We start from the raw sequence: 27797 nt of genomic DNA on the forward strand, positions 1-27797 counted from the left end.
TCCCTCCCAGGATCAGAGCAGGTGAGACATGTCTCTAAGAACAGTGAGATTTTCTGCTGCAGAGTGCCAAGGTACTCTCTCCCTCTTCAGGCTTACCCAAGGCTATGGCAAAGGTACTCTCTCCCTCCTCAGGCTTACCCAAGGCTATGGCAGGGTGTGGCACTACTATGTGTGCTGGATGCGTCTGGCCAGAGCTGTGTGTGAGCCTCTGCACACTTGTAAGGACTCGTGGGTCTGAGCACGCTGTACAGATGTACATGATGGTGGCTTTCTGTGACTGGGCGTGAAGGGGCTGTGCACACAGGAATGTGGGTAAGTGTGATCCAGGGCTCTGAGAACAAGGCTCACCACCCTTTAGGGGTCCCCCACCCTCAAGGGGCCACAGTCCTGCCTCCCCTAACCTTGTTCCTTTGCAACACATCTGTGGTTGTGGTGGAGGCTGGCTCCTTCTAAGCCTCCTGCTTATAGCCAGCTGAGGTTGCAGGCTACCCCTTCAGCAGCTGCCCTGCTGGACGACCTGACTCTCTCCATCCTCTACCAGCCCTTCCCTTCCTCAGAGACTGAGAGACAGAAATCCCCCCCACAGGAGGTCTAATCGGAGGGGCTGACCTTGAACGCTGGGGTGCTTCAGGTGACAATGGGGTGACCTGGCTTTGTTCTATCTACCTAATAAGCTCTTTTCTGTCTTGCAGGTGTCTTGGACAGGTTTGAGAGCCTCTGTGGTCTGGCTGCCCATGTAGACTGTTGCTAGTTGGTGGGTGTGGGAATGGGGAGGGAGTAGACAACAGGGACTTTCCCCACCCAGGGTCTCAGGGCACAGGAATGGGGAAATATCTAAACTTGGCTCAGAAACGTGGGCCTATTTGCTGAGACTAAAGTCAGGTTAGGCTAGAGAGGTCAAGACACTACTTCATGGTCACAAAGCATGGCCCACAAGCCAACTGAGGACCTGATGACCTTCAGGGGGAAAAAGGGACTTGTGTGTTTCTGGTACACTCATTGTTCTATAGGACATTCCCTGTATAAGGGACACAGCTCCATCTGGTAGACTGTGGTGAAGTGTTCCAGTCTGTTGGTTCTCCACAGCACTGGGGAGTTCATGTCTTGAGTTCTTGTGTTCTTACCAGGAGACACCCAAAACCTCTTGCTACCCTGCCCCTGAAGGCAGTAGTGCTGGGGCTTGCATGCCTAGCAGGGTGGTCCAGCATCCTGGGCTATCAGGCCTGACCTACCTGCTTCAGGCTGGAGTGGTTAGGCTGTTGTTATGGCCCTGACCCAGGCTGACAGGCCCTTCCCTCAAAGGCCAGCCAGGTCCTTGTGCTTTATAACCAGGCTAATGATGGTGATTAGGCCAACAAGGGCTGCCTGCAGCCTGGCCCTCTTCAACCCATCTTGCTGAGGAGGGCAGTGCTGAGCAATTGGGGGAGACAACACCTGTATGGCCCAACTATGGCCCTAGTCTGGTTGCTGTTCACCTGGCCTAAAAAGAAAGGGCAGGGTCAGTAAGACTGTCAGCTGCAGGACAGGCAGTGTGACCTCAGTCTGCACCTGCCCCTCTGAGCAAGGATAACAAGGTACAGAGTTGAGTGAATACCAGCTGGATTTGGTTTCACTCAAGAGGCTGAGGCAGGAGGATTACCGTGAGCTCAAAGCCAACCTAGTCTATATAGTGAGTTCCAGGCTAACCTCAGCTACCATGCAGAAACCATTTCTCAAAAACTCAAATAAATGAGCAGGTAGTTTCTTGTGTCCTGTGAAGCCTTGCTCAGTGCTGGGCTTCAGGTAACCATAGTAGCAGAGAAGATTCTCCCTGTTGCCCTCTGGGAATCCAACTGAGTTATGGGGGACTATCCCTCCAGGCCTTGGGGGAGGGGGGGCTTTTGTGGTTTATGGCTGGCTGGCTGTACTTCATGTGTAAGGAATGCCAGGGGCGCGGGGGGGGGCAGTGTGGGGGCAGAGCCACTCTCCTGACACACCTCACCCCCCCTGGATGCCTGGCATGTCCTGTCAGGATCCATGTCCCCTGGAGACAACCATGTTCTTCCCAGATGCTCTCTTCTGGGATACCCAGCTCTGTAAGGATGCTGAATCCCAGCTGGGAGACAAGAATGAAGTATTTTCTGTCTTCATAGATTGGTACTCCTTTTCATTTGAACACAAAGCTGATATATTTTCCTTTCCCCCTCTGCTGCAGAACAGAACTGGGTCAGACTCTAGGAAACTCTTCAAATGAATCCCAGGTTTACACGGCACTATCCACACTGAGAGAATTAGGACTTCAGCCAAGGAGAGGTATTGATGCTCAAATGGATGGTGTCATAGTCTCACCAAGCCCCCTTTGCCAGATATATGCGTATCTGGGGTCTATGAGAGAGTGGGGTGGGATGGGTAAGGGGGTAGATTGCTATATATCGTCCGGCTCTGGATTCTGAAGGCCATGACAGGTTTGAGCCTGTTCTTATGTGTCTAACCCTCATCTAGCTTCCTGCAGGCTGCCATTTTGAATGAGGGTCCATCTTCCTGAGCACCTGGCATGGGTCAGCCTGTCTCCTCTGATCTGGTGAGACCGGTTTTTCCAGCTGGAGGAAGGGTCGGTGAGGAATTGGCAGGGGCAGAGGGTTTTATGTAAATGTCCAGGGAGTGCTCTGGGAACGGGGAGGCCGGTTTTCCCAAAGGCACGCAGGGACTGGCAGCTCCCAATTAGCCACTGGTGAAGTCACTGCAACATTGCTGGGTGGCTGCGCCCACTCCAAACGGTCTGGCAGGGGTGCGCGACCTCTGCTTCCAGGCCCTGAACACCGGGAAACACACCCGGACTCTACTGAAAAAGCCTTTAATGAACCTTGGAGTTCCTGCTCCCAGGGGCCTCCTGCCCAGAGTTTCAATAAATACAGGGCAAAGAGATCTGGAGGCCTAGCTGGGAGTCAGAGGGCGGGCGCGGTTGCCATGCATACAACTACTGAGGAGCCCTCAGGCCACACCACACGCAAGCGTCCACGCACACCACACGGAGACACGAGCATCTTCCTCTTCACCGGAGAGCACACATACAGGATGTAGGCAAACACACGAATACATGATTTCGCATGCGCCAGCCGATTCTGCACCTCTGTCCCGGGACTTGGAGTTTGGAGCGCCCTCTCCTGGCTCCGAGGAGTGGCACCAGCGGCTTTTCCCCTAGCAGAGCTAGGTTGTACCATAGTCTAGTGGCCTGGTACAGTGGAATTAGGCGGATTGAGAAGGCACTGGCTTGTGTTGGAGTAGGCCCAGGTGGGAAATGTGTCCAGCTTGAAGATAGGGATACTCCAGCTGTTTATGGATAATGTGATAGTCAGCACTCCGATGATATTGAGCAGGAATCCTGCACGGGCCTAGGATGAGGCAAGCCAATGTGAATCAGAGACACATTCCTCAATTGTCAGGGCTACTCAGAACCCCTCCCATCAGCAAAGCCCTCCTTGGGAAGTCCTGCCTTCAGGTTCAGTCTAACCTGCAGTGTTAGGCAATGTCTTTGTCTCTTATTTGACTGATCCTAACAGGGAAAGTGGGGGTTCCTTATACATTCCTGGGGTTCTGGGCCTTGTTTTCTCTTAGGTCATTTCATTAAGTGGGGATGCTGCACCCCCCCTCCCCTGCCCACACCTTCCAAATGTTCCCCTCCCCTTATTTGTGACTTGGTACTGTAGAACATAAAGATGTCAGAGCTGCCCCCCACCCCCACGCACCAGGGCCAGCTCTTTTCTGGAAACCTCAGTGACCCTCAGGCAGGTGAAAGGCTGAGGCGTTCTGACTTCCCCGCCACTCACCATATCAGACACTTTGAGGCCTCCAAAAGAGAAGACAATGGCGTTGGGTGGAGTGGCCACGGGTAGCATGAAAGCTAGGGAGGCAGCCAGGGTGCAGGGAAGCATGACATAGAGCGGGTGAAGGCAGATGGCCTGTGCCTGGAGAGTGACAGTGGACATAATTGATCCCAATTCAGGCTCAGTGGGAAGGCTAGACCCCAGTTCTTCTGCCTCTCCCTTTTGGGGGCCTGCCCCACCCCTTTTCTCTCTTGTCATGAACTCAGTCCCTGGGCAGAGCGCTCTGGGTGACCTGGAGAGGGCCCCTTGACCTCTCAGAAGAGATGACTGTGCTGCCCTGCCCTGTGGGGTGCAGTGATGGGAGGGGCTCATAAAACTGATCTCAAAGGGGCTCAGGAGGTGTCATCAAAGGCTGTGGGAACACGCCTGAGGAGGAAGGGGCTGGGGACGCTCCAGGGAGCAATTTTACCCCCATCACTTCTGGAATGACCAGAACAGGGGATTGGGTGGGGAGGTGGGTGAGGCCTCCAGTCAGCCCCACTGGGATACTCAAAGAATGATGTCACCTGAAACAGGTGACTCAGGGGCCAGAAGGCCTTAGGACCTAAGAGTTCAACATCTGGAGAAAAGGGGAGACACTTAGGAGGTTCTCTTCACGGAGAGGTTTAGACCAACCACTCTGACCAGTAGGGGATAGAGAGCAAACAGGAGGGCTGCCTGGAGGAAGCTTCAGTGTCAGCTCACCATGGAGGCCAGGATGGGCAGAAATAGTGTAGTGGTGGCCACGTTGCTGGTGCACTCAGTGAAGATGGCCACCAATAGAGAGAGGATGAGCACGGTGGCTGATGGCGGTACGTGCTGCAGCGGGGTCAGTTTGTCTCCCAGCCACTTAGACAAACCTGATTCCTGAAGCCAGAAGGAGGTGATATATATGAGACAGAACTGTCTGGGGTCCTCAGGTTCTCAGCTGGAACTCTGGGAAACCCTATCCCTGCCCACACCTCTGTGGCCTTTAAGTCAAACAGCTATGAAGGAAGTTGGTACCCAGCTGGAACCAAGGAAGCTTCCTCCTGTTCCTTGAGACCAGTGGGATGAGGAGGGGGAGGTCCTAGTGGGCAACCTGGCTATTTGTGGGTGTAATCACCTTACTTTCTTGACTCCTTGGAGACCCTGGATCACCTGAGTCCTCTCCCTGCTGAGTATTAGGGCTTAAGGGGCTGTGCTCCTGACAGGGAGGGGGAGCAGGGCCTTGAAGAGGCTGGGAAGAGGCTATTGGGAAAATGGGCAAATCCCAGGGTAGGAAGAGCTCCTGGTCTGGCCTCACCCACTGTCATGTCAGGCTGTGGGACCTGCTGCTAATGCTGTTTCCAGGCACTGTGTTCCTGTGTCTCCACACCAAACAAAGTGCCTGGCCCAGACTGTCGATACGCTAAGCACAGACCCAGAAATCTCCTATATCAACCCTTAGCTCATCTCTGCTAGGACCTGGAGGTCCGGGGCTACAGTATCTGGAATTTCAGCTCTTTTTTGGATGGAAAGTCAAGAGAAAGACGCTTCGGTCCCTGAAAGACTGTTATCTGGCGTCCTCTGGAGGCTTCCTCTGGAACTGCATCAAACTGTTGCTAGCTTTGGTGGTTAGGCTCATTGCACTGACTTCAGGAGTATGTGGGTAGTGTGGGGGTGAGGCTCATCGCTGAGAGGACTACTCTCCTTTGGGCTTCAAGAACCCACCTCGGGGAAAGGTGCTTAAGCCTAGGGTGGGACTATCCCAGGATCTCCCTCAGACAGACTCTCACCTCACTGCCTTTGGCCAGGGCAAAGCCCCCACCCAGCAAGATCAGGATATTCCAGGGCATCTTATCGTTCACTGTCTTCCAGGTGAGGATGGCAGGAGGAGCCTTCAGCTTCCCTGGTTTTTCTACTCCCCAAGCAGACAAGGATGATCACCAAAAGTGAATAGGCCTCCCCTCCCCTCCTTCCTAAGCGGGTTCCTATCAGAGCTTAAGGTAGGTAGAGGGAGCCCTCAGTCTCCCATCTCTGTAGGATTCCAACTCTGTCCTTGAGTCCCTGTGTCTTTAGCAGGTCACCCAAAGGAGCTTTGCTGGCTCCTGCCAAATGTGGTCAAAGGCTATATACCTGCACACAGGGGCTGCCGGAGACCCTTCCCAGCCCCAGGCCAGGTGCTTACTTGGGTCCTCGGTTAGTCCTGGAATCTTGGAGGGTATGATGAACATAATCAGGCTGATAAAGATGGCCACTGTCCCATCTGATACCATGCTGTGGAAAGGGTGGGAAGGAAGGCTGAGTAGGGGACAGAGAAGGGTCCCTCCCATCAGCCTGCCCCCGAGAGAGACACCCTGTCTCTTCCCTAACTCCCTTCCCGCCTTCTTCCTTCCTTTTCCTGCTCTCCGTGCAGTCCCTCAGGCCTTCCCCTCTCCTGCTTTGGAAGGTCTCACCTTTGCCCTTTTTTATTGGCGAAAGCTGTGTCACCCCAGCCTGGGAAGAAGCCCGGCTCCCTCGTGAACCAGAGCACCACTAGCAGGACAAACAGGAAAGTGACAGCCTTCTCTGCAAAACTCATGGGGCCCAGCAGCCTGTGCTGGGTCTTGATGACCTGGAAGGCAGCCTGCTTCCGTTCCTCTTCCCCTTCCCCAAAGCCAAAGTTCTTCCGGAAGCTGTGGGCAGAGGCAGGGACAGTGTATAAAGGCTCTGCACCAGGCATGGGCAAGCCCTAATGTCCTGGCTCTAGAAAAGAGTCCTAGACCCAGAAGGGCATCATGGCCTGGCTCCCCCACTCCAGACAGAGTCTCATATAACCCAGGCTGACCTTGAATCCCAGGCATCCATTATCATGCACAGATTATGTAGGACCAAACCCAGGGTTTCTTGCATACCGGGTAAGCTCTCCACTAAGCCGTTGTTTTGTTGTTTTTAGCCTAAGCTGTTCTCCATCTTTTGATCCTCCTGCCTCAGATTCCTGAGTACCTGGGTTATAGGTGTGTACCACCATGCCTGGCTTGGGATTGTAGCTTTTCTTTAACAAGAAAGTTATATCTTCCTCTCTTCCCCACCGTGACCCTTCCTCTGAAGAGTCTCTTGTGTCAAGCCCTTCCTGTCCAAGGTGAGAAGGATGAGTGGTCCAGACCCCAAGTGACTTCAGGTCCTGATGCTGAGTCCTCTTTTCATTAGTATTCCAGGAACTCCTACCAGGCTCAGATGTACCTTCCTAGTCCTAGCCATTAGAAGGCTTTGGCTGCCTCCTCATGCTGTTTCTTAACATTGGCATTTGACTTTACACTTGAGTAAATCTTATCTCTTGCTGGTCTGTGAGTTTCTTGGGGGCAAAGAGCATGTTTCACACATCTGTGACTCCTCACTGTATCCAACAGCGTGCTGACTTCATCAGCTACTCCCTTGCCCTGTAGCAGCTTCCAACCCTAACCCAGCCTCCTGTACCTTCCCAAGTGATTTGTTCAAAGTACAGCTAAACAGCTTGCTACGACTCTTCTCTGCCTAGAAAGGATGGACGAATAACCACAATTCACACCCCAGTAACACTCAGACTACCAATCCAATCTATGTGCCCAGGAGACATCAATAATAGATTACAGACTCCAGTTCAAGTGAGCCTTAGCAGGGCATATGACTACTTTACTCCATTTTAGGTTTGTAAGATAGAGTCTTGCTATGTAACTGAGATTGGCCTTGAACTCGTAATCCTCCTGCCTCAGCTCCCCAGGTATAGAGATGACAGGTATGTACCGCCACATCCGGCTACATAGATCTCAACATAGATCTCCAAACTGTAATGAGGAGTAACTCAGGGTTGAAATTTATCTCCTCATCTTGGCCTCAAGGACAAGGGTCTGACTCTATGTGACACACAAAGTTCCCTGTGACTGTTCCCCAACGGCTTCTTTGTACTATAGCTCTCGAGAAGCAGGCTGCCAAGACACACCCAGGTCATTCTGGCCTCTATGCTCTGTGCGTGTCCTGCCTGGATGCCTACTTGCATTTCTATACCTGGCTATCAGTCCTGCAAGACTGATACCATGTCCAGGAACGTTCTGACATGGCCACTCCCTGTGCTTGCTTTTCTTACAGCTCCCGTCATATCATCACCCGTCAGATGAAGTACAGCAAGGAAGGGGATTTGCCTAAGGTCTGGGAGTCCGAGTGTCTAGGGCATGCATGCGTGCATAGGCAAACAGAAGAATCACCTCAAATGCTTCTCTAACAAACTGTGTTCCTTGAGGAATCCCCAACAGCTCATCCAAGGACCATGGAGCACTATGGGAAGGTGCCTGGCTGGGGTCTTCAGGGCTGGAGAGATGGTTTACTTGGTAAGATACTTGCCATGTGAACATCCAGATCTGAGTTCAGTCCCAGCACTCATATAAGAATGGCTGTAGGGATGCAGAGACTAAAGGAGCCCTAGGGTTCACTGGCTAGCCAGAGCAATCCAGATGACTTCCAGATTTATTGAGAGACCTTGTCTCAGAAAATAAGGGGACCCCCCTCACACACACACACACACACACACACACACACACACACACGGCATGGTTTTCCATCCCAGAATTCACCATTCCATCAGACTCATCTTGCCTGTCTGTTAACAGGGGCAGCATTCTGCACCCAGTAATTCTCTCATGTGGGAGGCCAAGAACCTAAAGAGAGGGAAGGTTTACTTGCAGCATGGTCCCCCACCACGTTGAATGAAACAGAGGCTCCCAGGGGTATGGGCAGGAAACTGGGCTTCTCTTACCTAAGGCACCACTTACTTGACACCCAGGAAGAGGACCTGTAGCCATAGCCAAGCCAGTAGCAGCAAGATCACCATGGTGGGGAAGGCAAAACCAAACCATGAAGCAAAGTTCACCACGTTACTATTTTCAGGGAAGATCCTGATGAAGAAGACATGGGCTGTTGTGTAACAGTGACCCTAAAACTGCCTGGTCCCATTTGTCACTCAGTGAGAGTGCAAGCCCCCTTTTGTCATGCTGCCCCCACCGCTGGCACTCACGAGTTGACCTGGCCTTGGAGCACCAGGTTGGGTGTGGTACCCGTCAGGGTGGCAATGCCCCCAATGCTGGCTGAGTAGCAGATGCAGAGACTCAGGCCCTGGCTGAAGCGGTGATGCTCTTTGGTCTTCTGAGCTCTTGGCTCCGAAGAAACAGATACAGCCTGACCGTTATCTGTGAACAAGGAAAAGCATGTGGGGACAGGGACAAGAGTAACTGCAGGAGTCCTGACTTTGTCCTGAGGCCTCCAGGGGCCGTGGGCAGAGGCTGTCTCCAGATTCCAGCATTCTCTGGAGCTGTGGGCTTCTCAGACACGTTCTGGTTCAACGTGTCTTGGGGAACTGAAGCACAGAGATGTGAAGAGGGTTACCTAGACCAAGCAGGAGGAATAAAGCCCAGAACACGTCCCATGTCCCAGACTTTAGCTCGCTTCTCACCAAACTCTTGGATTGCTGGGAATGAAGGGTCCTAGCACAGGGTGCTTCGCTCTTTGGTGTTTACTATTGTTATCATTGTTACATTACCAGGACTCAACATGCTGCGCAACTGCCCTACCATTTTTAGCCCCATGGATCTTGGCATTTAATATTTTTGAAACAAAATTATTATGGTGTTATTATTGTTGTTAGTAATAACAATAATAACTATTTATTATTATTATTATTATTATTATTATTACACACATGCATGCACATGCACACACACACACACTGGCACACACACGCACGCACACACACGAGTGTGCGAATGCACGTGCCTCAGTACACATATGAAAGTCTGAAGACAACTTGCAGGAGCCAGTTCCCTCTTTCTATCATGTGGATCCCAGGGATCGAACTCAGGTCTTTGGGCTTGCTGGCAGGTACCCTTACCTCCTGAAATATCTCACCAACCTCCACTGGCATTTTAAATCTAGGAAAGCCTCAAAAAGACCTGGACAGGTTGGCCACTCATCTCTCTCTCTCTCTCTCTCCCCCATGGGCTCCAAGATGAATACTTTTGTAGTCATGTTAGGTTTTCCCAAGCATGGAGGGGCTGAGGATAGAGTCTGTTTCATGTCTCTTACCAAGCTTGGTCTCCTCCTTCTGGGGACTTGCTTCCTGGAGCTCAAAGGAAGGGTTACTATTGCCTTCCTCCACATCCTTTTGTGAGCCCTGCAGCTGCTCCAGGACTGCATACCCGATGGGCAGCATCATGGCTGTGGTGGCTGTGTTGCTGATCCACATGGAGAGGAAGGCTGTGACCAACATGAAGCCCAGAAGCAGCCTAGAACCAAACAGACAGACACACTGCCACTCCAGCTGTCTTCCAGACATAGGATGCCCGTTTGTTCCTCCCACCTGGCTAGCACGGACTCACAGGGCGGGCCGCACTCCTATGATAAGGAGCACTCCAAGGGCAATGCGCTTGTGCAGGTTCCAGTGCTCCACGGCGATGGCCACCATCAGACCCCCGACGAACAATATGTTGGTGTCCTTGAAGTACTCTAAGCAGACCTGGGGGAGAGCAGGTATGTGTCTGAGACTCTGGGGTCTCCTCCTGATACCACCGAGCTTGTGGGGAACAGTCATGACATCGTTACAAATTGGCATTCCCTTGGGACCTCAGAACCAAATGGAAATGGCCTTTGGGCCACCGACCGTTGACAGGAGCCAGGTTGCCTGCTCCTCCTAAACTCACTCCTCTTCTCCTCTCAAAGACTGGGAGGCTCTAGCCTGAGTCCAGTTGTGGTTCAAGCTGAGAACTGGGAGATAACTAATTCTCTGCTCTTTCTAGAACGTATGTGTCATCCCTGGGCCAGTATCAACACCATCCCCTGAGACCGGTTACAAGCCAAATGTTCAGCGGGGCTTGGTAGCTCAGCTGAAGTCCCCGGAGCAGGGAAGCTGTGAATTCGAGGCCAGCCTGGGCTACACAGAAAGAAGCTGTGTTAGAATGAAGGAGAAGGAAGAGGACTAAGAGAAGGAAGAAGGGAGGGAGGAGGAAGAGAGAGAAGGAGGAAGAAGAGGAAAGAGGAAGGGAAGAGAAAGAGGAAAATCCTTTAGATTTAGGTGAGCTCAGATGAAGGCCCATCTATCTGGTTTGCTTCTCAGTTCTGGTTGTTCTGGTGCGATTCAAACTCAAGAGCCATTACATTAGAAGTATAGCTGGAGGGCCAGAGAGATGGTTCATCAGTTCAGAGCACTTTCTGCTCTTCCAGAGGGCCCGGGTTCAGTTCCCAGTGTCCCTGGATGGTTCACAACCATCTTTAACACAAGGGCATTCAATGCCCTCTTGTGATCTCTGAGGGTACCAGGCACAAATGTGATACACATAAATGTGTGCATCAAATACAAACATCTTTTTAATAGAATGTGCAGTCAGTCCTCTATTAGATTTTTGTATGTGGCGTCTGCATTCATGGATGAGGTAACCTCGTGTAGAAAATAGTCAGGCACTGGGCGGTGGTGGTGCACACCTTTAATCCCAGCCCTTGGGAGGCAGAGGCAGGTGGATTTCTGAGTTCGAGGCTGGCCTGGTCTACAGAGTGAGTTCCAGGACATCTAGGCTACACAGAGAAACCCTGTCTCGAAAGAACAAAACAAAACAAACAAAAAAAAGGAAATAGGAAGAAATTGCATTTATTCTGAAGGGTACAGACTCTCCTGTGCATCATTATTTAAAGTCTTACACTTATTTGCATGCATGTTTTGAGTGTGTGCATGTGTTGTGTGTGTGTGTGTGTGTGTGTGTGTGTGTGTACATGTATTATGGCTCAAGTGTGGAGGTCCAAAGATGACTTGCAGGGTTGTCTTCTTCTTCTCCTGTGTGGATCCCAGGGACTGAACTCAGGATGTCTAGCTTGACAGCAAGCGCCTTTATCCCCTGAGCCATCTCCCAGCCCTATTTCCAATACAGTATAGAAACTACTTATTAGGTATCACAAGGAAGATGTGCCCTCACACTACAAAACCTCTATACATTTTATGTAAGAGAATTGAGCATCCTGGGATCTTGGAATCCAAAGGGCGTTTTAGAGCACACTTTGGCTTTGTGGAGACCAAGAGATAGATAGATAGATAGATAGATAGATAGATAGATAGATAGATAGATAGATAGAAAGAACAGTTGATCTTTTTGTTTGTTTTTGACAGGATCTACCTACGTAGCCCAGGTTGGCCTTGAACTTAAGATCTTCCCATCTCAGCCTCTTGGTGCCAGCCTTACAATAATGTGCTACCAGGACCAGGTGTTGGGTGAGATCCTTAGTTGGCTGTCATAGGCCTCCTCTTGTTGCAGGTGGCCTTGCACCTCTCTGGCAGGGCTCATCCCTCCTACTGTGAATGAACTCTCACAACAGCCACACGTTTCTAGGATACTCTCTGCCTCCTGACTGATCCTCTCTCATGCCCTCTGCCTTCTTCCATGACCTTGTGATGAGGCTTCTTTGGTTCCAAGGCTCTAGGGAGGATTTTCCTTTTCCCTGTAGTCTTTCCCTCTGTGGATGGGGGTGCTCACCTTGGAGGCTTCCATGATACCCATCAAAGGGAAGAGGATGATGGGGAAGAGGGCGGTGACAGCCAAGGGCAGGGCCTCTGTACACCACAGCAGCGCCATGAGGATGATGGAGTAAGCACAGTAGGCTTCCTGTGGGCAGGAGGAGGGAAGCAGAGCAGTTGGACAGCGCAGCTACAATCCCTTCTGCCCCCCCCCCCCCCCCAGAGAACAGACTTGGCCATTTGCACCAGCATGAGGAGAGCTTGTGAACACTTGATGCAAGTCCAAGGTCCCATCTCAGGGTGGAAACAAACGATGAAGAGCTGGGGCTATGGCTCAGAGGTAGAGTGTTCCTAGTATGCATAGTGCCTCATATACACTCCCAAGCACCATGCAGCCTGTAAGCCCAGCCTTTGGGAGGTAGACACAGGCAGTCAGGAGTCCAAAGTCACCCTTGACTACATAGCATGCTTGAAGACAGCCTGGGCTATGCATGAAACATTATCTTAAGTTCTGTGTTTTTATTTTTTTTTTTATTTTTGTTGTTTGTTTTGAAACAGAGCCCTGGCTAGCTTGGAGCTTACTATGTAGACAAGGTTGTCCTTAACACAGAGATCTACCGTGCAGGGATTAATGATGGTTTATGTGGCCAGTAAAACCCTGTCCCAAACTTAAAAAATGGTGTTCTCCTCTTGTCTTTGACCTTAGGGCCGAGACTTTTTTTGTTTTGTTTTGTTTTGTTTTGTTTTGTTTTGTTTTGTTTTGTTTTTCGAGACAGTGTTTCTCTGTGTAGCTCTGGCTGTCCTGGAATTCACTCTGTAGACCAGGCTGGCCTCCAACTCAGAAATCCCCCTGCCTTTTCCTCCCAAGTGCTGGAATTGTGCCACCTCTGCCCAGCAAGACTTTTTTTTTTTTTTTTAATTTGTTTTTGTTTTATTTGAGACAGGGTTTCTTTGTGTAACAAACCTAGCCATCCTGGAACTCTGGAGACCAGACTGGCCTTGAAGTCACAGAGATCTGCCTGTCTTTGCCTTCTGAGTCCTGAGATTAAAGACATGTGCCACCACAGCCCAGTGGAGCTAAGACATTGTAACAAGTCTCATTTAGCTTAAGACTAATCAGGCCCTGCTCAGGACTCTGATCCTTCTCATATGTTGCTTTAGTTGGTGGTTCTGGGGTGGGGGTGGAACTTAGGCCCTTAGGCATGCTGGGAAAGGCTTCTGCCACTAAGTCCTAACCCAGGACAGAGTCAGCTTGGTGGCATCTGCGATCCCTGGAGCCCAGGATCTATGGGTCTCAGTTTTGAAGCTAATCTTGTCTGAGGAAAGGAATCCCCAGGAATTCTTTGAGATAGATCTCCTGCTTGGGCCACTCAGCATACAATGGAAGGCACAGTTCACTTTTACAGAGTATGTGGGAGCCTCTTCCAAGCCTTGCATTATGTAAGAGATTTGGGGCTACTCTGAGGCACAGATTTGAGGTACCAGAAATTCTTTATTTCCATCTTCTGGCCCACAGTTCCTGACCTTAAGCCTAGAATAGTCAGAAGCCAGACATGGGCTCAAGACATCAGGGGTCCAGCCTCCCTGGCAGGGCCTCTCCCAGGACCAGGGAATGATTACCCAGAGGGACGCCCCTGGGTAGGGACGCCTGCCCAGACTGTTTGCTGAGAAAGGAATGGCGGGCAGGGGTTTTGTAGGCTGTGGGCTGGGACACTTATCCGTTTAATTGTTTGCTTTCTCCTTATACCCAACAGCCTTAGTACTCTGATGAGGAGAGTTTCTTGGAGAGTGAGGAGGAGAGGCTCCAGGGAAGAGGAAACTGTTATTGAGCAACTTTTAGGACTTCTGGGTTGAAAATGTAAGCACCATTAAGGTGGGTGTGGTGGTCTCCCTTTACGGATGTGCCCCGGAAGCGAGTGGCTTGCTCAAGGTCTTGAGAACTAGGGAGTGGTTGAGTTAGGACAGGCACTAGGTTGAGAGACAGGACTGTGTAAGCCCATGTGCTCCAGAGAACACGCCCTTGGAAATAGATAGGAAGGTGTTCCTGGAGCTGCAGAGTCTTGGCTGTCTCTGGGCAAGCTCTCATTTCATTCAGTGATGTCAAGAATTGATTGAACACACTCAACCTCTACCCTTTCCAGTCCCGGGCCTGAATTCATCAACTCAGGGGTAGGGCCCCTATGACCCTTGACCAGAGATCCTCCTGCTTCCACAACCAGCTGGTTTCTGCTGATGCCAGTTTTTTTCTTGTTCCTCTGTACTTGCCCTGGCTGGACAGACAACTCCTTACCCACCCCTAGGACTAAGGGCAGGCCACCCACTCTGGACCCTTGTGCCCCAAACCCCAGAACTGCACATTCAAAGACAGGAGGTTGGAGGTCAACACTGTTGCTTCCAGAAGACAGCTTTGCCAGGTATCCCAAGCTGCCTCCTGGCCAGGCCTTGTGTCCTGTGGGTTTTGAATGCTCTTCAGTCACATTCAGTTGTTCCTTGAGGTCCCAAATGCCCTGGTTCCCCCCATCCCCTCCCCATCCCCCGGTTCACAGAAAAAAGGAAAAAGGTGTAGATTGATTAGATCAACTATCAAAGTCCCACCAATAGTAAGTGGCAAACCAGGCCACCTGGCTCCTCAGCTCTGCATTTACCTTCCTCTGCTCAAGTCTTCCCTTCAGCAAGGGGCTCAGGCTCCCTGGGACTGGACAAGGAGAGAACTGGAGTTCTGAAGCCAAACAACCACCTTCCCAGGGCCTGGCACTGCCTACTGCCCAGATTCACCAAGGGGCTTTGCTGTGTGTGTATGTGTATGTGTATAAGGGGCTTTGCTGTGTGTGTATGTGTGTGTGTGTGTGTGTGTGTGTGTGTGTGTGTGTGTGTGTGTGTGAGAACATCAGGTGGTGTTCCGCAGGAGCAGTCAGCCAGATTTTCTCGCTGTCCTACAGCTCACCTCTTAGGTGAGGCTGGCTGCCCAGTGAGACTCAGGGGCTCATGCCTGTGATTAGCATCTGGGAGGCTGAGGCAAACTCTGGGGATCAGGCCACTCTCCTGCCTAAGTCTTCTGGCGTGTGCCACCCACACCGAGGCAAGGTGCTTCATCTTTGAGACCCCATTATCACAGTCAATGCAGCTGCCTGGAGAGACTACAGGTCCTGTATGTCTAGCGTGGGGCCCCTATCCTTACCCACGTGATAGCTATGCCTAGCTCCTCCAATGTGTCTCAACATCCCATCTAGCCACCTTGACCCTGATGGCTTTGGTCCTGTGTCCCCATTCCATCTCCCTAGCATAGTGACTGTTGCTCATTTGTCTTTCCTGGACTATAGATTTTCAGCTGGGACATGAAATCCTGGGACCTGTGAACTTCGATGGAAGAACTAAACTGTTCCTTTAGATGTGTCTAGTGAAGGCTATGAGCACAGCTGAGGAAGAAGTCAGCACAGACTGCCCTGGCTCACAGAAGGCTCACTATGAGCCTGGCACATCATGTTTACACAAAGAAGCATTCACCAGAAACCATAACTTACTACACATTATCATAGCTTACCATTCCTTGGCAACCATACGTTACCACACCTTACTATACCTTATCACACCTTAACATATTTGCCATACCTTGCCACATCTTACCATACCTTACCCCATCTTACTTACCACACCTTACCATGCCTTACCCTACCTTCCACATCTTACCATATCTTACCATACTTTGCCACACTTAGCCACACCTTCCACAGCTTTCCGTATCTTGCCATACTTTGTCTGTCTTTCACTTTGGAGTCAGTGACTAAAAAGCGATGTTCAACACTTGATTATAAAGTAGGCTTTGTGTAGTATCGTGATATATGTGTAAGCCTAGGACTTGGGTGGGAGGCAGAAGGGTCAGGATTTCAAGGCCAAATTCAGCAACATAGGGTGTTTCAGGCCAACCTGGGCTACATGAGACCTTTACTCACAGCAAAAACTGAAACCAACCAAAGAAGCAGGGCCAGACAGATGAGATGGCCCAGTGGATAAAGGCACTGCCGTCAAGGCTGCAATGTGAGTGCAAAACCTAGAACTCAGAGAAAACCAACTCTCACAAGTTGTCCTCCACATATACCATGACACACATGCACATACACACAATAAATAAACAAACACACCCATAGTTATAAAATAGCTCAATGTCCAACAACAAAAATGTAGGCTTTGTTTTGGACAAGTTTGCCCATGTAGAAAAATGACATGTTTTGCGCATGTTTGAGGTAGGTAAAGCAAAGTTGTCTGTTTTAACATAGAAATAAAGAACATAGAAATAAAACCTTAAAAACAGGATTATGGAGCTGAGGCTCATCTGTGTTATTGTCACTTTGTGTGTATGTGTGTGTAATGTGTGTGTGCATGTGTATGTGTACAAGTGTTCATGTGCATGTGTGTATTCGACATAGGATATCTTTCTCAACTGCTCTCCACCTTAGTTTTTTGAGATAGGATCTCTCACTGAATCTTGCTGACTAGGCTAGTCTGGCCAGCTCCAAAGTTCCAGGAATCCTCCTGGCTCCAGTGCCACACAGTTGGGATCACAGGTGTTGGGATCACAGGTGTTGGGAACACAGGTGTTGGGATTACAGGTGTTGGGATTACAGGTGTTGGGAACACAGGTGTTTGTTGGGATTACAGGTGTTGGGAACACAGGTGTTTGTTGGGATCACAGGTGTTGGGATCACAGGTGTTGGGATTACAGGTGTGTGCCAACTGCGCTCATTTTTAAAACTCAGACACTGGGAATCTAACCCACCATTACACAACTTTTAGTCACTGAGCTGTCTTCTCAGCTCCCCATTGTTGTTATTGGTTGGTGACTTTGTTATAGATATTTTGTTTTTGAGACAAGGTTTCACTAAGTTGTCCATGCTGACCTCAAACTCTGGGACTCAAATGACCCTCTCACTTCAGCCTCAGGAGTAGCTAGGACAATAGGCGTATGCCACCTGGCCTGGTTCTGTTACAAACATTGGATTGTAGCTATACTGGCCACCTGCCCACATGGCTTCTGCCTGTCACCTCCAGATCCCTTTCAGCATAGTGTTTGAAAATGGCACCAGCAAGGAAAGACGTTATTTCTAAACCTCAGCGGGGTTTTCCTGGAAACCATGATTCATAACTGTTTTCTTCTGCCAGTCTTCGTTGTTTGTTTTACACATTTTCAAGTAATATTCTGGGCAATGCCTGTGGCCTGGCAATGCCTTGACCCACTTTTTGAAAGTAGGAAAGTCCAGCTTGGAGCTAGTGTGCTGCCAGGGTTCTGTGAGGTTCTGTGGTTAGGTGCCACCGTCCAGGCACTGCCAAAGGGCAGGGCACTGGGGTGACTTTCTCTCCTGTGCCACGCTATGTCTGACTCCAGGTCGGCACCGCCAGCTCTAGGGATGGGGACTTCAGGAAGGCCTCACTAAGACTCATTGTCTGACAGCCGAGAACTGCGGACGTGGGCTGGCAGCCCTGACATGCAGCCCTGCTGGCTTATGTGCAGGCCTCTGGCAGCTCCCCAGGGCCACTGGGTGGCACAGATCTCAGGGGCACAGTTTCCTTTTGGGGGGAGGGCAGAGCCTGAACCAGGGCCCAGAGTTCATGCAATAGAAGAGTTTTGTACTGAGCTCTTTCTGCCTCCTCCCTCTTCAGACCTGGAGGGGAGCTGCTCCCAGCTCTCGGTCTGGATTGTAACACTGAAGCAACTTATTCTTGGCTTAGTAACTAATTCTTTGTTGTTTGGTAGCTCAGTGCCGGCAGGCATGCCCTGCCCAAGTTCTCTGAGTTCCATACGGAGTCTGGGTGCCCTGTACCGTATACTTTTCACTCTTGCAGGCTCTGTTCCAGTTTGGCCAGACATTCTCTCCCATGATTCCCTCAAGCCCTCTGTCCTCACTCATGGTCACAGAGACCTTTGCTCGGAAGTCCTTCTTTTTGGACTTTGTCTTCCTCCCCATTTTGCCCAGTGGATGCCCACTCATTCCTAGATCTTCAACCAGGTATTCTTTTGTCAGGGGAGCCCCTCCCACATCTTTTCTTTTTGAGACTGAGGCTCGCTCTATGGATCATGATGGAATCTCTGCCTTCCAAGGGCTGGGATTACATGTGTGCGCCACCAGGCCTGGCAGCATTCAGTTTTATGAAATATATGAGTATCAGTCTTTGTCATTGGACCATAGACTGTCCAAGTCTGCTTCTGCTAAAAAAACGAACAGACAAAAACAGTGAGCAGATGCACTGCCTTGTAAGATGTGATTCATGCCCAGCTCGGCCTTCAGGGAGTCCCAGAGTCTCTGCATGCTGGCTACGTGGGCTGGCCTGAAAAGCCAGAAGTAAACAGGGAGGGTAATGCCTTACAGGAGCCTCCACGTCCAAGGCTGGGGGCTCAATTATTTCACTGTGGAAAGAACACATCTGCTCAAAACCTGAGCGCCCAGACCCAGAATGGTTGGTGAATCCTTGGACAAACCACTTATTGCTACATCCTCAGACAATCCCCTTAACCTCGCTTGGGTTTTTTTAATGCCCTAAAAAATATGAAAGGTTGTTTTTTTTCCAGCTGTACACAGATGTGTCTCCTTCATGGGAAAAAAAAAAGAAACATCTATCCTGGTGAGGATAGGATAGGGAGGAAGTGGGCTAACAGGTATGGCTGAGTGGAAATGGGCTGCACCTGGTGAACGGTGGGTGGGGTTTGTCAGAGAGTAAAGTAAGTGTTGGCCTTCAAGAGAACCAGGCAGATATATGAGACACACGTGGAAATGACAGTGCCAGAGAAGCCAGGGCAGACAACGGCTATGGACAGCATAGCCTTTAACCACACGCACAGCACAGCACAGCTCTGAGATGATAGCAAACACCCACAGTCTCAATGGTGCCCTAGGTCATTCCTCCAGGTAATTGAAGGTTAACCTGGGGTGGAGATGACAGGCTCACAGCAGGCCACTCCCACTGCCCTTCAGCCCCCCAAAATGGGGATGCTGCTACCAGGGTACAAGGATATTCTCAGGGTTTCAAGCAAGCTAGGACATTTAGGTGGCAACTTGTTAAGCACCACTGCAAAGGAACCCAGAAGAGTGAGGCTCCCAAGAGGAGATGCCCTTTGCTGAGCCCCCTACTGCTGGAGCGAGGAAGACTTCCAGGGAGGAGATGCTGAGTGGGAGCTGAGGGGAGTGTAGGAGTTCAGCTGCGGCAACAGAGGTCGGGTGGAGAGTAGATACAGAAGGGTGGGAAATGAGGCAGAAAGGTCAGGCAGGGGCCTGAAGAGATGTATACTTGACAAGAATCTTGTCTGCCTCGAGAAAGATCTAGAACCTTCTCTAGTAGATAGGCCAGTGAAAATGGAAGGCTTTTGAAGGATTGAAGCAGAGAGATATATAGAGAGGATAGTGTTTTAACTAAGCAATTACTTGAAGGCTGGGGTGATGCTGGACAGCGGAGTCTGTGCTTAGCATACAAGAGGCACTGGGTTCCTTCGCAGCCCAAGAAAGAAAGAAAGATGATGAAGCACAGAAGGAAGGCCATGTAGGTGATATGCTGGCACGTGAGAGCATTTGTACATTTGTAGGGGGGCCTCTGATAGGGGTTTCTTACCCAGGGTTGGGAACCAGGAACCCCTTCACTGTCTGAAGAAGGCTTGCATTTTTTTCAGACTAAGCCTTTAAAACATACAAAATAAAACAGCACAGGACTGTGAAGAAGGAAATCATACTGAAATGAAGAGAGAATGTGTGTGTGTTTGTATGTGTGTGTGTGTGTGAAAGAGAGAGAAAGAGCGCATGCATGAGTGTGTGCATGCCTGAGTGTATATGCACTTGTGTGTATGTATGTATGTCTGTGTATACGTATGTATGTGGGGTGTGTGAGTGTGTGTGAGTGTGTGTGTGTCTGTGTGATCTTTCCCAGGAATAACAGATAGATGATAACTACCTGAGCCCCACCCCATCCCCAGCTCCTTTATCTTGCAGCAGGAGTGTGTGCTTTCCCATCTACTACTTTCAACTGAGGACCAGCCAGGGAAAGCCAACTCTCATCCCCACGAGCAATGGTACAGAGTGGTCCTCTTCTAGAGCCTTGCTAGGCTAACAGCCCCCAGTGAGGAACACTTGAAGTCATTGTCTATTTTAAAGCCTCAAGAGCCTCCACCTGCCTTTGAGGCTCTGCCAAACACAGTGATGGCAGCTGGTGCCTTGGTTTGTTCTCATTTGGGTGAATGCTGTGACCTGGTTCCTGTTGGGAATGGCTGCTTGTTCATACTATCTCTGAGAACCGAGGAAGAGTCGGTCCTGGCTCCCTATCTCGTTCCCTTCCTTCCAAAACAAAGCGCTCTCTCTCTCTCTCTCTCTCTCTCTCTGTCCCTCTCTCTCTCTCTCTCTCTCTCTCACACACACACACACACACACACACACACAATTTGATCCAAACGTGAGCACCTTTGGCCAGATGCAGTTTGGGAGAAACTATGTGTACTTTTTAAAAAAAGTGTTTCTCCATAAAGCTCTGGTTGTCTGTAGACAAGGATGGCCTCCGACTCTCAATGGCTGGGTCTAAAGGCATGTGCCACCACCACCTGGTACAAGCACAGTTTTGACCTCAGAATGGAAGAAAGCCAGAAACCAAAGTGTTTTCTGAATGCATTGCTAGGGACTGGCAATGTGAGGCTACAGCCAAACCTGAAGATCTCAACAATGGGTCTCACTTAGATGCTAACTGATAGCTTTCTCAATGCCAGGCATAGTAGAGGTACTAGGATTGCTAAGGTTAGCAATACATCCCATCAACCTTTCCGAGCCATCACAGAGATGTTAGGTCAGATACAATCCGGGTACCACATGGCCATTAAGTGAACTAAAGATAATTCAATAATTCTTGATCTGCAACATTCCAACTCTTCACAATTAGAACATTTTAACCACTCCCTTGGCAAAATCTTCAACACAGCTATGCCTTTGTCAGAGAACTTCCTCTCCCTCCCTCTCTCCTTGTCAAGGTCTCACTAAATTACCAAGATGCCCTTGACCTCTTAGGCTCAAATAATCCTCCAGCCTCAGTCCACCAAGTACCTTTGAGAATGACTCCTAACTTCACAGTTTGTGCCTGGAGCCAGGCCTGCTCCAGTTGCTGCAGAGTGGGCTCAAACAGGCTGAGTGACACGAACCGGCATTCCCACAGCCTGCTGGGCATTGGATCATCCCAGTAGCCCAGGTTTCCATGTAGACTGTAATCAGGTTTTACCATCAAAGACTCTACCTTCCTTTCCCACGACGCTCCTATGGGTGCCTATGAGTCAGGTCACGATTTAGTAATCAGCAGGTAAAATCAACATGAGGGTACTTTCTGTCTCTATTTCAAGGGATCTCCTGGCTTTGGCTGGGGGGCGGGGGTGACTCTTTCAAATCTTGCTTCTAGATGAAACCTATCTCTGTACATTCCAGCTTCCCTTCTCTGCTGGGGACCACCACTCACCATTTGGGGCTATTGACAAGATACACCTCTCTATTTCATAGAAGCATCCATGCATCCAAGAGCTCTGGTGGGGCCAACAACTCGTCTGAACAGCTGTGGGGAAGTGTGGTATCCACATAGGGCCCAAGGCCTTCTGTGCTCTGCAGGAGCCAGGGGCAGATGGGAAGGGTGTGGGGGTTTATAGAACCCTAGGATGGGAAACCCTGGTGCTGGGGTTGCATCTCCTTCTCACAAAGGCCCTTGGTGATTGGAAGGCCTGCAGATGTGTGATAACGGCCTGGAGTGGGTGAGAACCCTCTGTCACCTACCTGGCTCCAAAAGCCATGTGCTATTCTCTGTCTTCTCCTAGAGACGGGAAGCCTCAGTAGACAGAGAGTCTCCATCCCTTGTATAGGTGCTCTCTGCTCTGGGGACAGGAGTAGCTTGTCTGAGGATGCACAGAACTGTGTGTCCTGTGGCCATGCTTAAAGAATTCTGCTCTTTTCTGTTCTTAACGGACAACATGGAGCCATGACTGAGTTTTGCAGAGGATCTTTTTAGGTTCCAAGAGGTTTTGCATTTTTGACTGACATTTATAGGAACCCGGATGTGCTCTTTATCCCTTCTTGCCTGAAGCATGAAGTCCCCACTTCTTCCCCAGCTTCACAGGGCTGCCATCAGCTGTCCTCTCCCCTTCCTTCTGAACTTCACTGACACGGAACTGTAGTCGAGCAGGCAGCACTGGCATTTGCCCTGTCAACTCGCCAAGCTCATCCCTGCGTTGGCACTTTGCACCTACTGCGGGTTCTGCCTGGACAGTTCTTTACCCAGAGCTGGGTCTAACTGGCTCTTACTGCCACTCTGGTCTTAGGGTAACTGTCCACTCCCTGGGAGGCCTGACTTGAGCTCTGTACTAAGGGCAGCTAGCTCCTCCCCAGTTCATATATGTCAACACTTGCCATAACTCTTCTGCAGCGTGGGCAGTACACAATCTTTTGTATCTGTCCCTATGTCCCCCTCTGCCCCCCGAGGATGACAAGTCCCCCACTCATCTCTCCAGAACTCATAAATGGTGTCTGTCACACAGCACCGAGTGCGAGGTTCACCCATAAGGGTGACAAGTTTCTGCCATCGTGCCTGAAGGCTGGGCAAGTGCCACACTGTACTGTATCAGCTGACACCATCCAAAGGGACAGCATTTCATGAAATCGCCTGTCATTCGTTTCATACAATGGTTATTGCAGGTCGTCTGCTTTTCCGATGTCTGTCGCCTCTCACAGCTGTGGTTCCACCTGGACACTCAGTCTATCTTGACTCCTTTGAGGTAGCCACTGCCTGTCCTGAGTGCTCCAGCCCTCTTGCTACATCTGTGTGGCACAAACACCTGTCTCTTCCTCTAGACCCTAACTACATTTTCTGCAAAACATCTGTATTTTGTCCTTTGACTCTGGGAAAGAGCCAGGAGGTCACACGCATTGGTGAGAGAAAAGAGGAGGGCTTGGCTGGGTGGTCATGAAGGAGGAGGATTTGAAGGGATCAGTCATGGGGGACCTCCTTGCCTCTCTGGATAGCTTCAGGAGGAGACTCTAATATCAGATTAGTGTCTCAACTTCTTTTTCCAGATGGCATCGGAAGCAAGTTACATCACCCCTCTGGGCCTCAGTTTCCATGTCTATGAAGTGGAGGCAGCGGCAGTAACATCATGGTCAAAAAGAGGTCTCTGGCTGGGCGTGGTGGCACACACCTTTAATCCCAGCACTCGGGAGGCAGAGGCAGATGGATTTCTGAGTTCGAGGCCAGCCTGCTCTACAGAGTGAGTTCCAGGACAGCCAAGGCTACACAGAGAAACCTTGTCTCAGACAAACAAACAAACAAACAAACAAACAAAGACGTCTCTTGTGGGAAACAACTGAATTAAGTCTTTATGGTGCTTGGCCCAGTGCCAAGCACATAAAACACATTTAGTAAACGTTAACTGATTTATTATGGAGATCTGAACCTTGGCTTGGGCTCTCCTTCCCATGTTAGGGGCCAGAGAGTAAGTCAAACTCCCAGCCTCACAGATTAGGAAGAAAGTAAACAAATACACACTTTTTTTTTTTTTTTTTTTTTGACAGGACCTCATTTATACCAGGCTAACTCCAACCTCACTGTGTAACTAAGGATGACCCTGAACTTCTGGTCCTCCTGTCTCCACATCCCAACTGCTGCGATTAGAGGACTGTGCCACCATGCTCAGAGTGCTAGAGAGTAGTAAATCCAGGGCCTCATGTATGTTAGGCAAACCCTCTCTGCCCATGGAATGACATCCTCAGCCTCAGCCAGGATCCTTTCAAACAGGGACTGCTCTGTAAATAAAACGCCGGAGTGACTAGTGTGATCTGACGGGGGTGGGGTAGGGAGGGTGGGGCGGCAGCGGCGGGGGTTTTGCCCTGAGCTGCATCGCCAGGCTGTGGTTAGTGGGTAGCCATTAGTGGATGCACGGTGTGTTTTCCATTTATAGAAGTCTCAACTTAGGATGAGTTTACTAGGATTGAGAGGCCAAATCTTTTAAGTTCAGACTCCATTTTTAAGAACCTGACCTAAGTTTGAATTCAGGTAAACTAACAGGTCAGTACCTAGCATTAGTTTCCAAGTTACACCCCCACAACAAAACCAGAACCTAACTCCAGTCTCTAGACTGACCCCCAACAAGACCAGCGTCTCCAGGTTATTCCCCTACAGGTTTACACCCCCAGGTTACAAGCCCACCTCCTGTCTAACCAATACAGAGGGAACTAGAGATTAAGTTTATGATTTGATTCCCAGCACCAGCCAATTATGCTAAAGGCCACAGCAGCTTTCCAATTAGATGTACACTCACCCCACCCCCTTGCTTGCCGCTTTCTAGAAAACCTTGCCTGATAGATATCCCGGGCTCCTCTTCTCACCAAGAATCATCCTGTGTGACTGCCGGCCGGTGTGCCTGGGAGCCCAAGCTAGCTCGAATAGAATAAAAAGACCCTGCGGTGACTTGCACCAGATTGGCTCCTGTCTGTTTTGGGGGAATCACTAACACTTCCCTGGCACTACAGGATCATAATGCAGACACTTTGGGAGTGTGCTGCGGGGACTGCTGGTGTGTGAGTAGGTGGGGGAAAGTGGACCCTTCAGAATGGCTGGAGTCATGGCTAGCATCAAAGGCATTGAGACATTTCTCAATGAGACGATGTGAAAAGTCTTCTGAGGTGCCAGGCTGAGCTTTGGTTTGGATCTGGATGCCAGGCTGATTATAGAGAAATATTTGTGTGGACCAAATACCCAAGACAGTTGGCTGATACAACTGTAGAGGTCTGGAGTAGGATCCTAGACTAAGGTCTTGGGGGCAGGGAGGTTCTTGTTTTGTTTTTGAGGCAAGTTCTGACCACTTAGCCCCGGCTGGCTTTGGGCTCATGATCTTGCTACTTCAGCCTCCCAAATGCTGAGATTAGAGGTGAGTGATACCACACCCAGCTAAGAGGGATGCTTTTCCAATTATGAGACAGTATACAATTACCTGGCCAGGAATCAGGAGGGGTTGGAGTGGGTGTGTGTGTGGGGGGGGGAAGACAGGAAGGATGCTGGGAAACCTGCCGAGTCTGACAGAGAAGGAGTCACTGTCTCTCAGACAGAGAAGGTGTCACTAAAGTCAAGTGAGGGCAAAGTGGGTGTGACCATCTGGGACAAATCTTGCTGCAGGGTTGAGGATGGGTCTTGGGTTAGGACCCTGGAAGCTAGTGGGACTCTGGATAGCAGTGTCAGGAGTGAGGAAAGAAAGCACACACGTGTGTGTGTATGTGTGTGTGTGTGTGTGTGTGTGCACGCGCGTGCAGGCACACTCTGAGGCTTGCTATGGTTATAGCAAAGGAATGGTTATAGAAAAGGAAGGCAGGCTCAGAGAAAGAGTGACTGTGACCTGCAGGGTCTTGACAGTTTGCCATGAGAAGCATAAAATCTGGTTTATATGGTGATGGGCTCAGTCAAGCAGGGAAGGAGAAATTGACCACAAATTCTTGTGTAGGATAGGAACCCAAGGTCCAAATGAGGGCCTGACCTCTCAGGACAGTTGATTGAGTCAACAGAGGGCAAGCAGAAGCAGGTGGCAGGGCCAGGTACAGCAGAGCAAACCCTGGAGCTTCACACTCCCGCCACTGCACACCATCCTTTCACCAAAAGGCACAGCTTTCTCGAAACAACTCAGCTTCCCTCTGCCACGTGACCCCGGGGCAAAACAATGAATCTTTCTGAGCTATGTGTGCCTCTCCCAGGATGGTGGTGGTGTCACACGTGTTCCAGCCTGTCCGAAATCTATCTGAGCAATCCCCCGCTTAGAGACGCCACTTGTCTGAGAAAGGTTATCTCCAAAATCAGTCTGGCCTTATCACTGGGCAAGTGTTGGGGACCGTATCCTGAGCCTTCTCCCTCAGAGATAACGCAAACCCAAGGCCTTCCTGGATTGATTTCCCCTATCTGTAGCAACAAGTAGTGGCTCATTGGGCAGAACCAGGGGCGTGGGATGGTCCATGGCCAAGATTCAGTGTCAGTTTTGGAGACAGCCACACCGCTAGTTCTGCCCCCACCCATCCATGTCCTTTGCAGAGGCAGCTAGACTTTGAGGCTGAGGTCTGAATCCCTCTTGGAGCTTCCTTTCCCAAAGCTCTAGGATACTTTCATTCAAATCTAGGGATTCCCCCCACCCCCACCCCCATCCCCCGAGACAAGGTTTCTCTATGTAGCCCTAGCTGTCCTGGAATTCACTCTGTAGACCAGGATGACCTAGAATTCACAGGGATCCACCTGCCTCTGCCTCCTAAATTTTGGGTTTGAAGTTGTGCACCACCACTAACCTAGCTAAAATTTAGGGATTTTTTTTTTGTCTGTGTTTTTGTTAGTTTTGATGGTGCTAGGGATTATTAAACCCCAGATCTTGCACAAGACAGACAAAAACCTTACCATTGATTGGGTTGTATCTCCAGACCTCCAAGCTAATTTTAAATTTGTCATATAATGCCCCTCCTCCTCCAGACACGGTCTCTCTACGTAGCCAGGGCTGTCCTTGAACTCAAAGATCTGCCTGTCTCTGCTTCTGAGTGCTGGTATTTTAAAGGCGTGTGCCACCACACCCGGATTTAATGTTAATTTTCTTACAGAGAAACCACAAAGGACATAGAAACCAAGCTCCAAGGCACCAAGTTCTGTCCTGGGACTTTGAATAACTGACTTACCTTCCTTTTCCCCATCTGCAAAATGGGACAGTGGGACCTGGCTCATAAGATGAAGCACAGAATCCCTCGATGCCCGTCACAGGCGCGGGTGGGGGGTGGGGTTTCAAGTGAATAACCTCTTGAGATGGGAAGGAGGCAGGCACCTTGTGCTCTGGCTGTGCACACTGAAAGGGGTCCCCCTCAGTGGCCACCCGTGAGACTGCAGGTGAGTCATTTATCTTAGTTTTATCTTCGAGGGCACAGCTGCCTGAGGCCAGCTCTCTCCTACTTATCCTCTCAAAAGCTAGTTACCCACTTGGCTCTTCCTGTCCCTGGCTGGCACTGAGCTCAGCGCTAATGGGCACACAATAGTCAGATAAACTCATCTGTCGGCTGCATTTCCTTTATGCAATTGGCTTTCTGACCACAAACCAGCAGGCTCCAAAGTGCCCTGCGGAAACCACCCTTGGCTCTCAGAAAGACCAGGAGGTGGTGGCTTCACTTTCTGGGGAAGGGAGGTGAAAAGGAAAACCTAAGGATGCCCCACTTTGACCCTGACGTCACCCCTTGAGTCACTTATACTGAATGAGACCCACCAGTCCTTACCTTAGTTTGGACAATGAGTGGCAGAGGCAACAGGAAAATGGGCAGACATAGCACAATCAGGTAGGAGCGATAGGCCCATAGTGCCTGCCAGCAGGTGGCCATGGTGAGGACCAGCCTGTCCCGGCAGCTGCTTCCAGGAGCTACGAAAAAGACTGAAGGTGTAGCGCACAGCAGGTGGCCTGGGGCAGCTTATATAAAGCCAGAGGAGTGTTAACC

The 27797-nt window shown here is 50.3% G+C and overlaps 1 protein-coding gene and 1 long non-coding RNA gene across 7 annotated transcripts; one reads left to right on the forward strand and one right to left on the reverse strand.

Annotated features, from left to right (window-relative positions):
• Slc13a2os (solute carrier family 13 (sodium-dependent dicarboxylate transporter), member 2, opposite strand) lies at positions 1–11173 on the forward strand. Its single transcript, NR_003282.2, has 5 exons — positions 1–21; positions 133–312; positions 693–754; positions 2195–2292; positions 7908–11173. It is a non-coding gene; the product is annotated as a solute carrier family 13 (sodium-dependent dicarboxylate transporter), member 2, opposite strand (long non-coding RNA).
• On the reverse strand, positions 2792–27797 carry Slc13a2 (solute carrier family 13 (sodium-dependent dicarboxylate transporter), member 2). 6 transcript variants are annotated; one of them, XR_003949367.1, is made up of 13 exons: positions 27582–27797; positions 12326–12454; positions 10187–10323; positions 9894–10093; positions 8830–9001; positions 8588–8710; positions 8024–8126; positions 6260–6478; positions 5992–6080; positions 5600–5721; positions 4548–4709; positions 3807–3944; positions 2818–3371 (listed from the first exon to the last, which is right to left on the reverse strand). XR_003949367.1 is itself a non-coding variant. In NM_022411.4 (12 exons), the coding sequence occupies exons 1-12, from the start codon at positions 27681–27683 to the stop codon at positions 3204–3206; spliced, it is 1761 nt and encodes a 586-aa protein (NP_071856.1). In that variant the 5' UTR covers positions 27684–27750; the 3' UTR covers positions 2792–3203. The 6 variants fall into 6 exon arrangements, 5 of the variants coding, with proteins under 5 accessions (NP_071856.1, XP_006532711.1, XP_006532708.1 ...); NM_022411.4 differs by lacking the exon at positions 8024–8126 and having other exon boundaries at positions 2792–3371; positions 27582–27750; XM_006532645.4 differs by lacking the exons at positions 2818–3371; positions 3807–3944; positions 5600–5721; positions 8024–8126 and having other exon boundaries at positions 4643–4709; positions 27582–27796.

The sequence above is a fragment of the Mus musculus genome, chromosome 11 (assembly GCF_000001635.26).
Source record: "Mus musculus strain C57BL/6J chromosome 11, GRCm38.p6 C57BL/6J".
Taxonomy (NCBI): domain Eukaryota; kingdom Metazoa; phylum Chordata; class Mammalia; order Rodentia; family Muridae; genus Mus; species Mus musculus.

Coding starts and splice junctions, on each gene's coding strand:
- Slc13a2 (NM_022411.4), bottom strand. CDS start 27,683: ATGGCCACCTGCTGGCAGGCACTATGGGCCTATCGCTCCTACCTGATT. Junction 10,094..10,186: donor ATAGGAGTGCGGCCCGCCCT/GTGAGTCCGTGC, acceptor GTTTGGTTCTAG/GCTGCTTCTGGGCTTCATGT. Junction 3,372..3,806: donor GCCTCAAAGTGTCTGATATG/GTGAGTGGCGGG, acceptor GCCTCATCCTAG/GCCCGTGCAGGATTCCTGCT.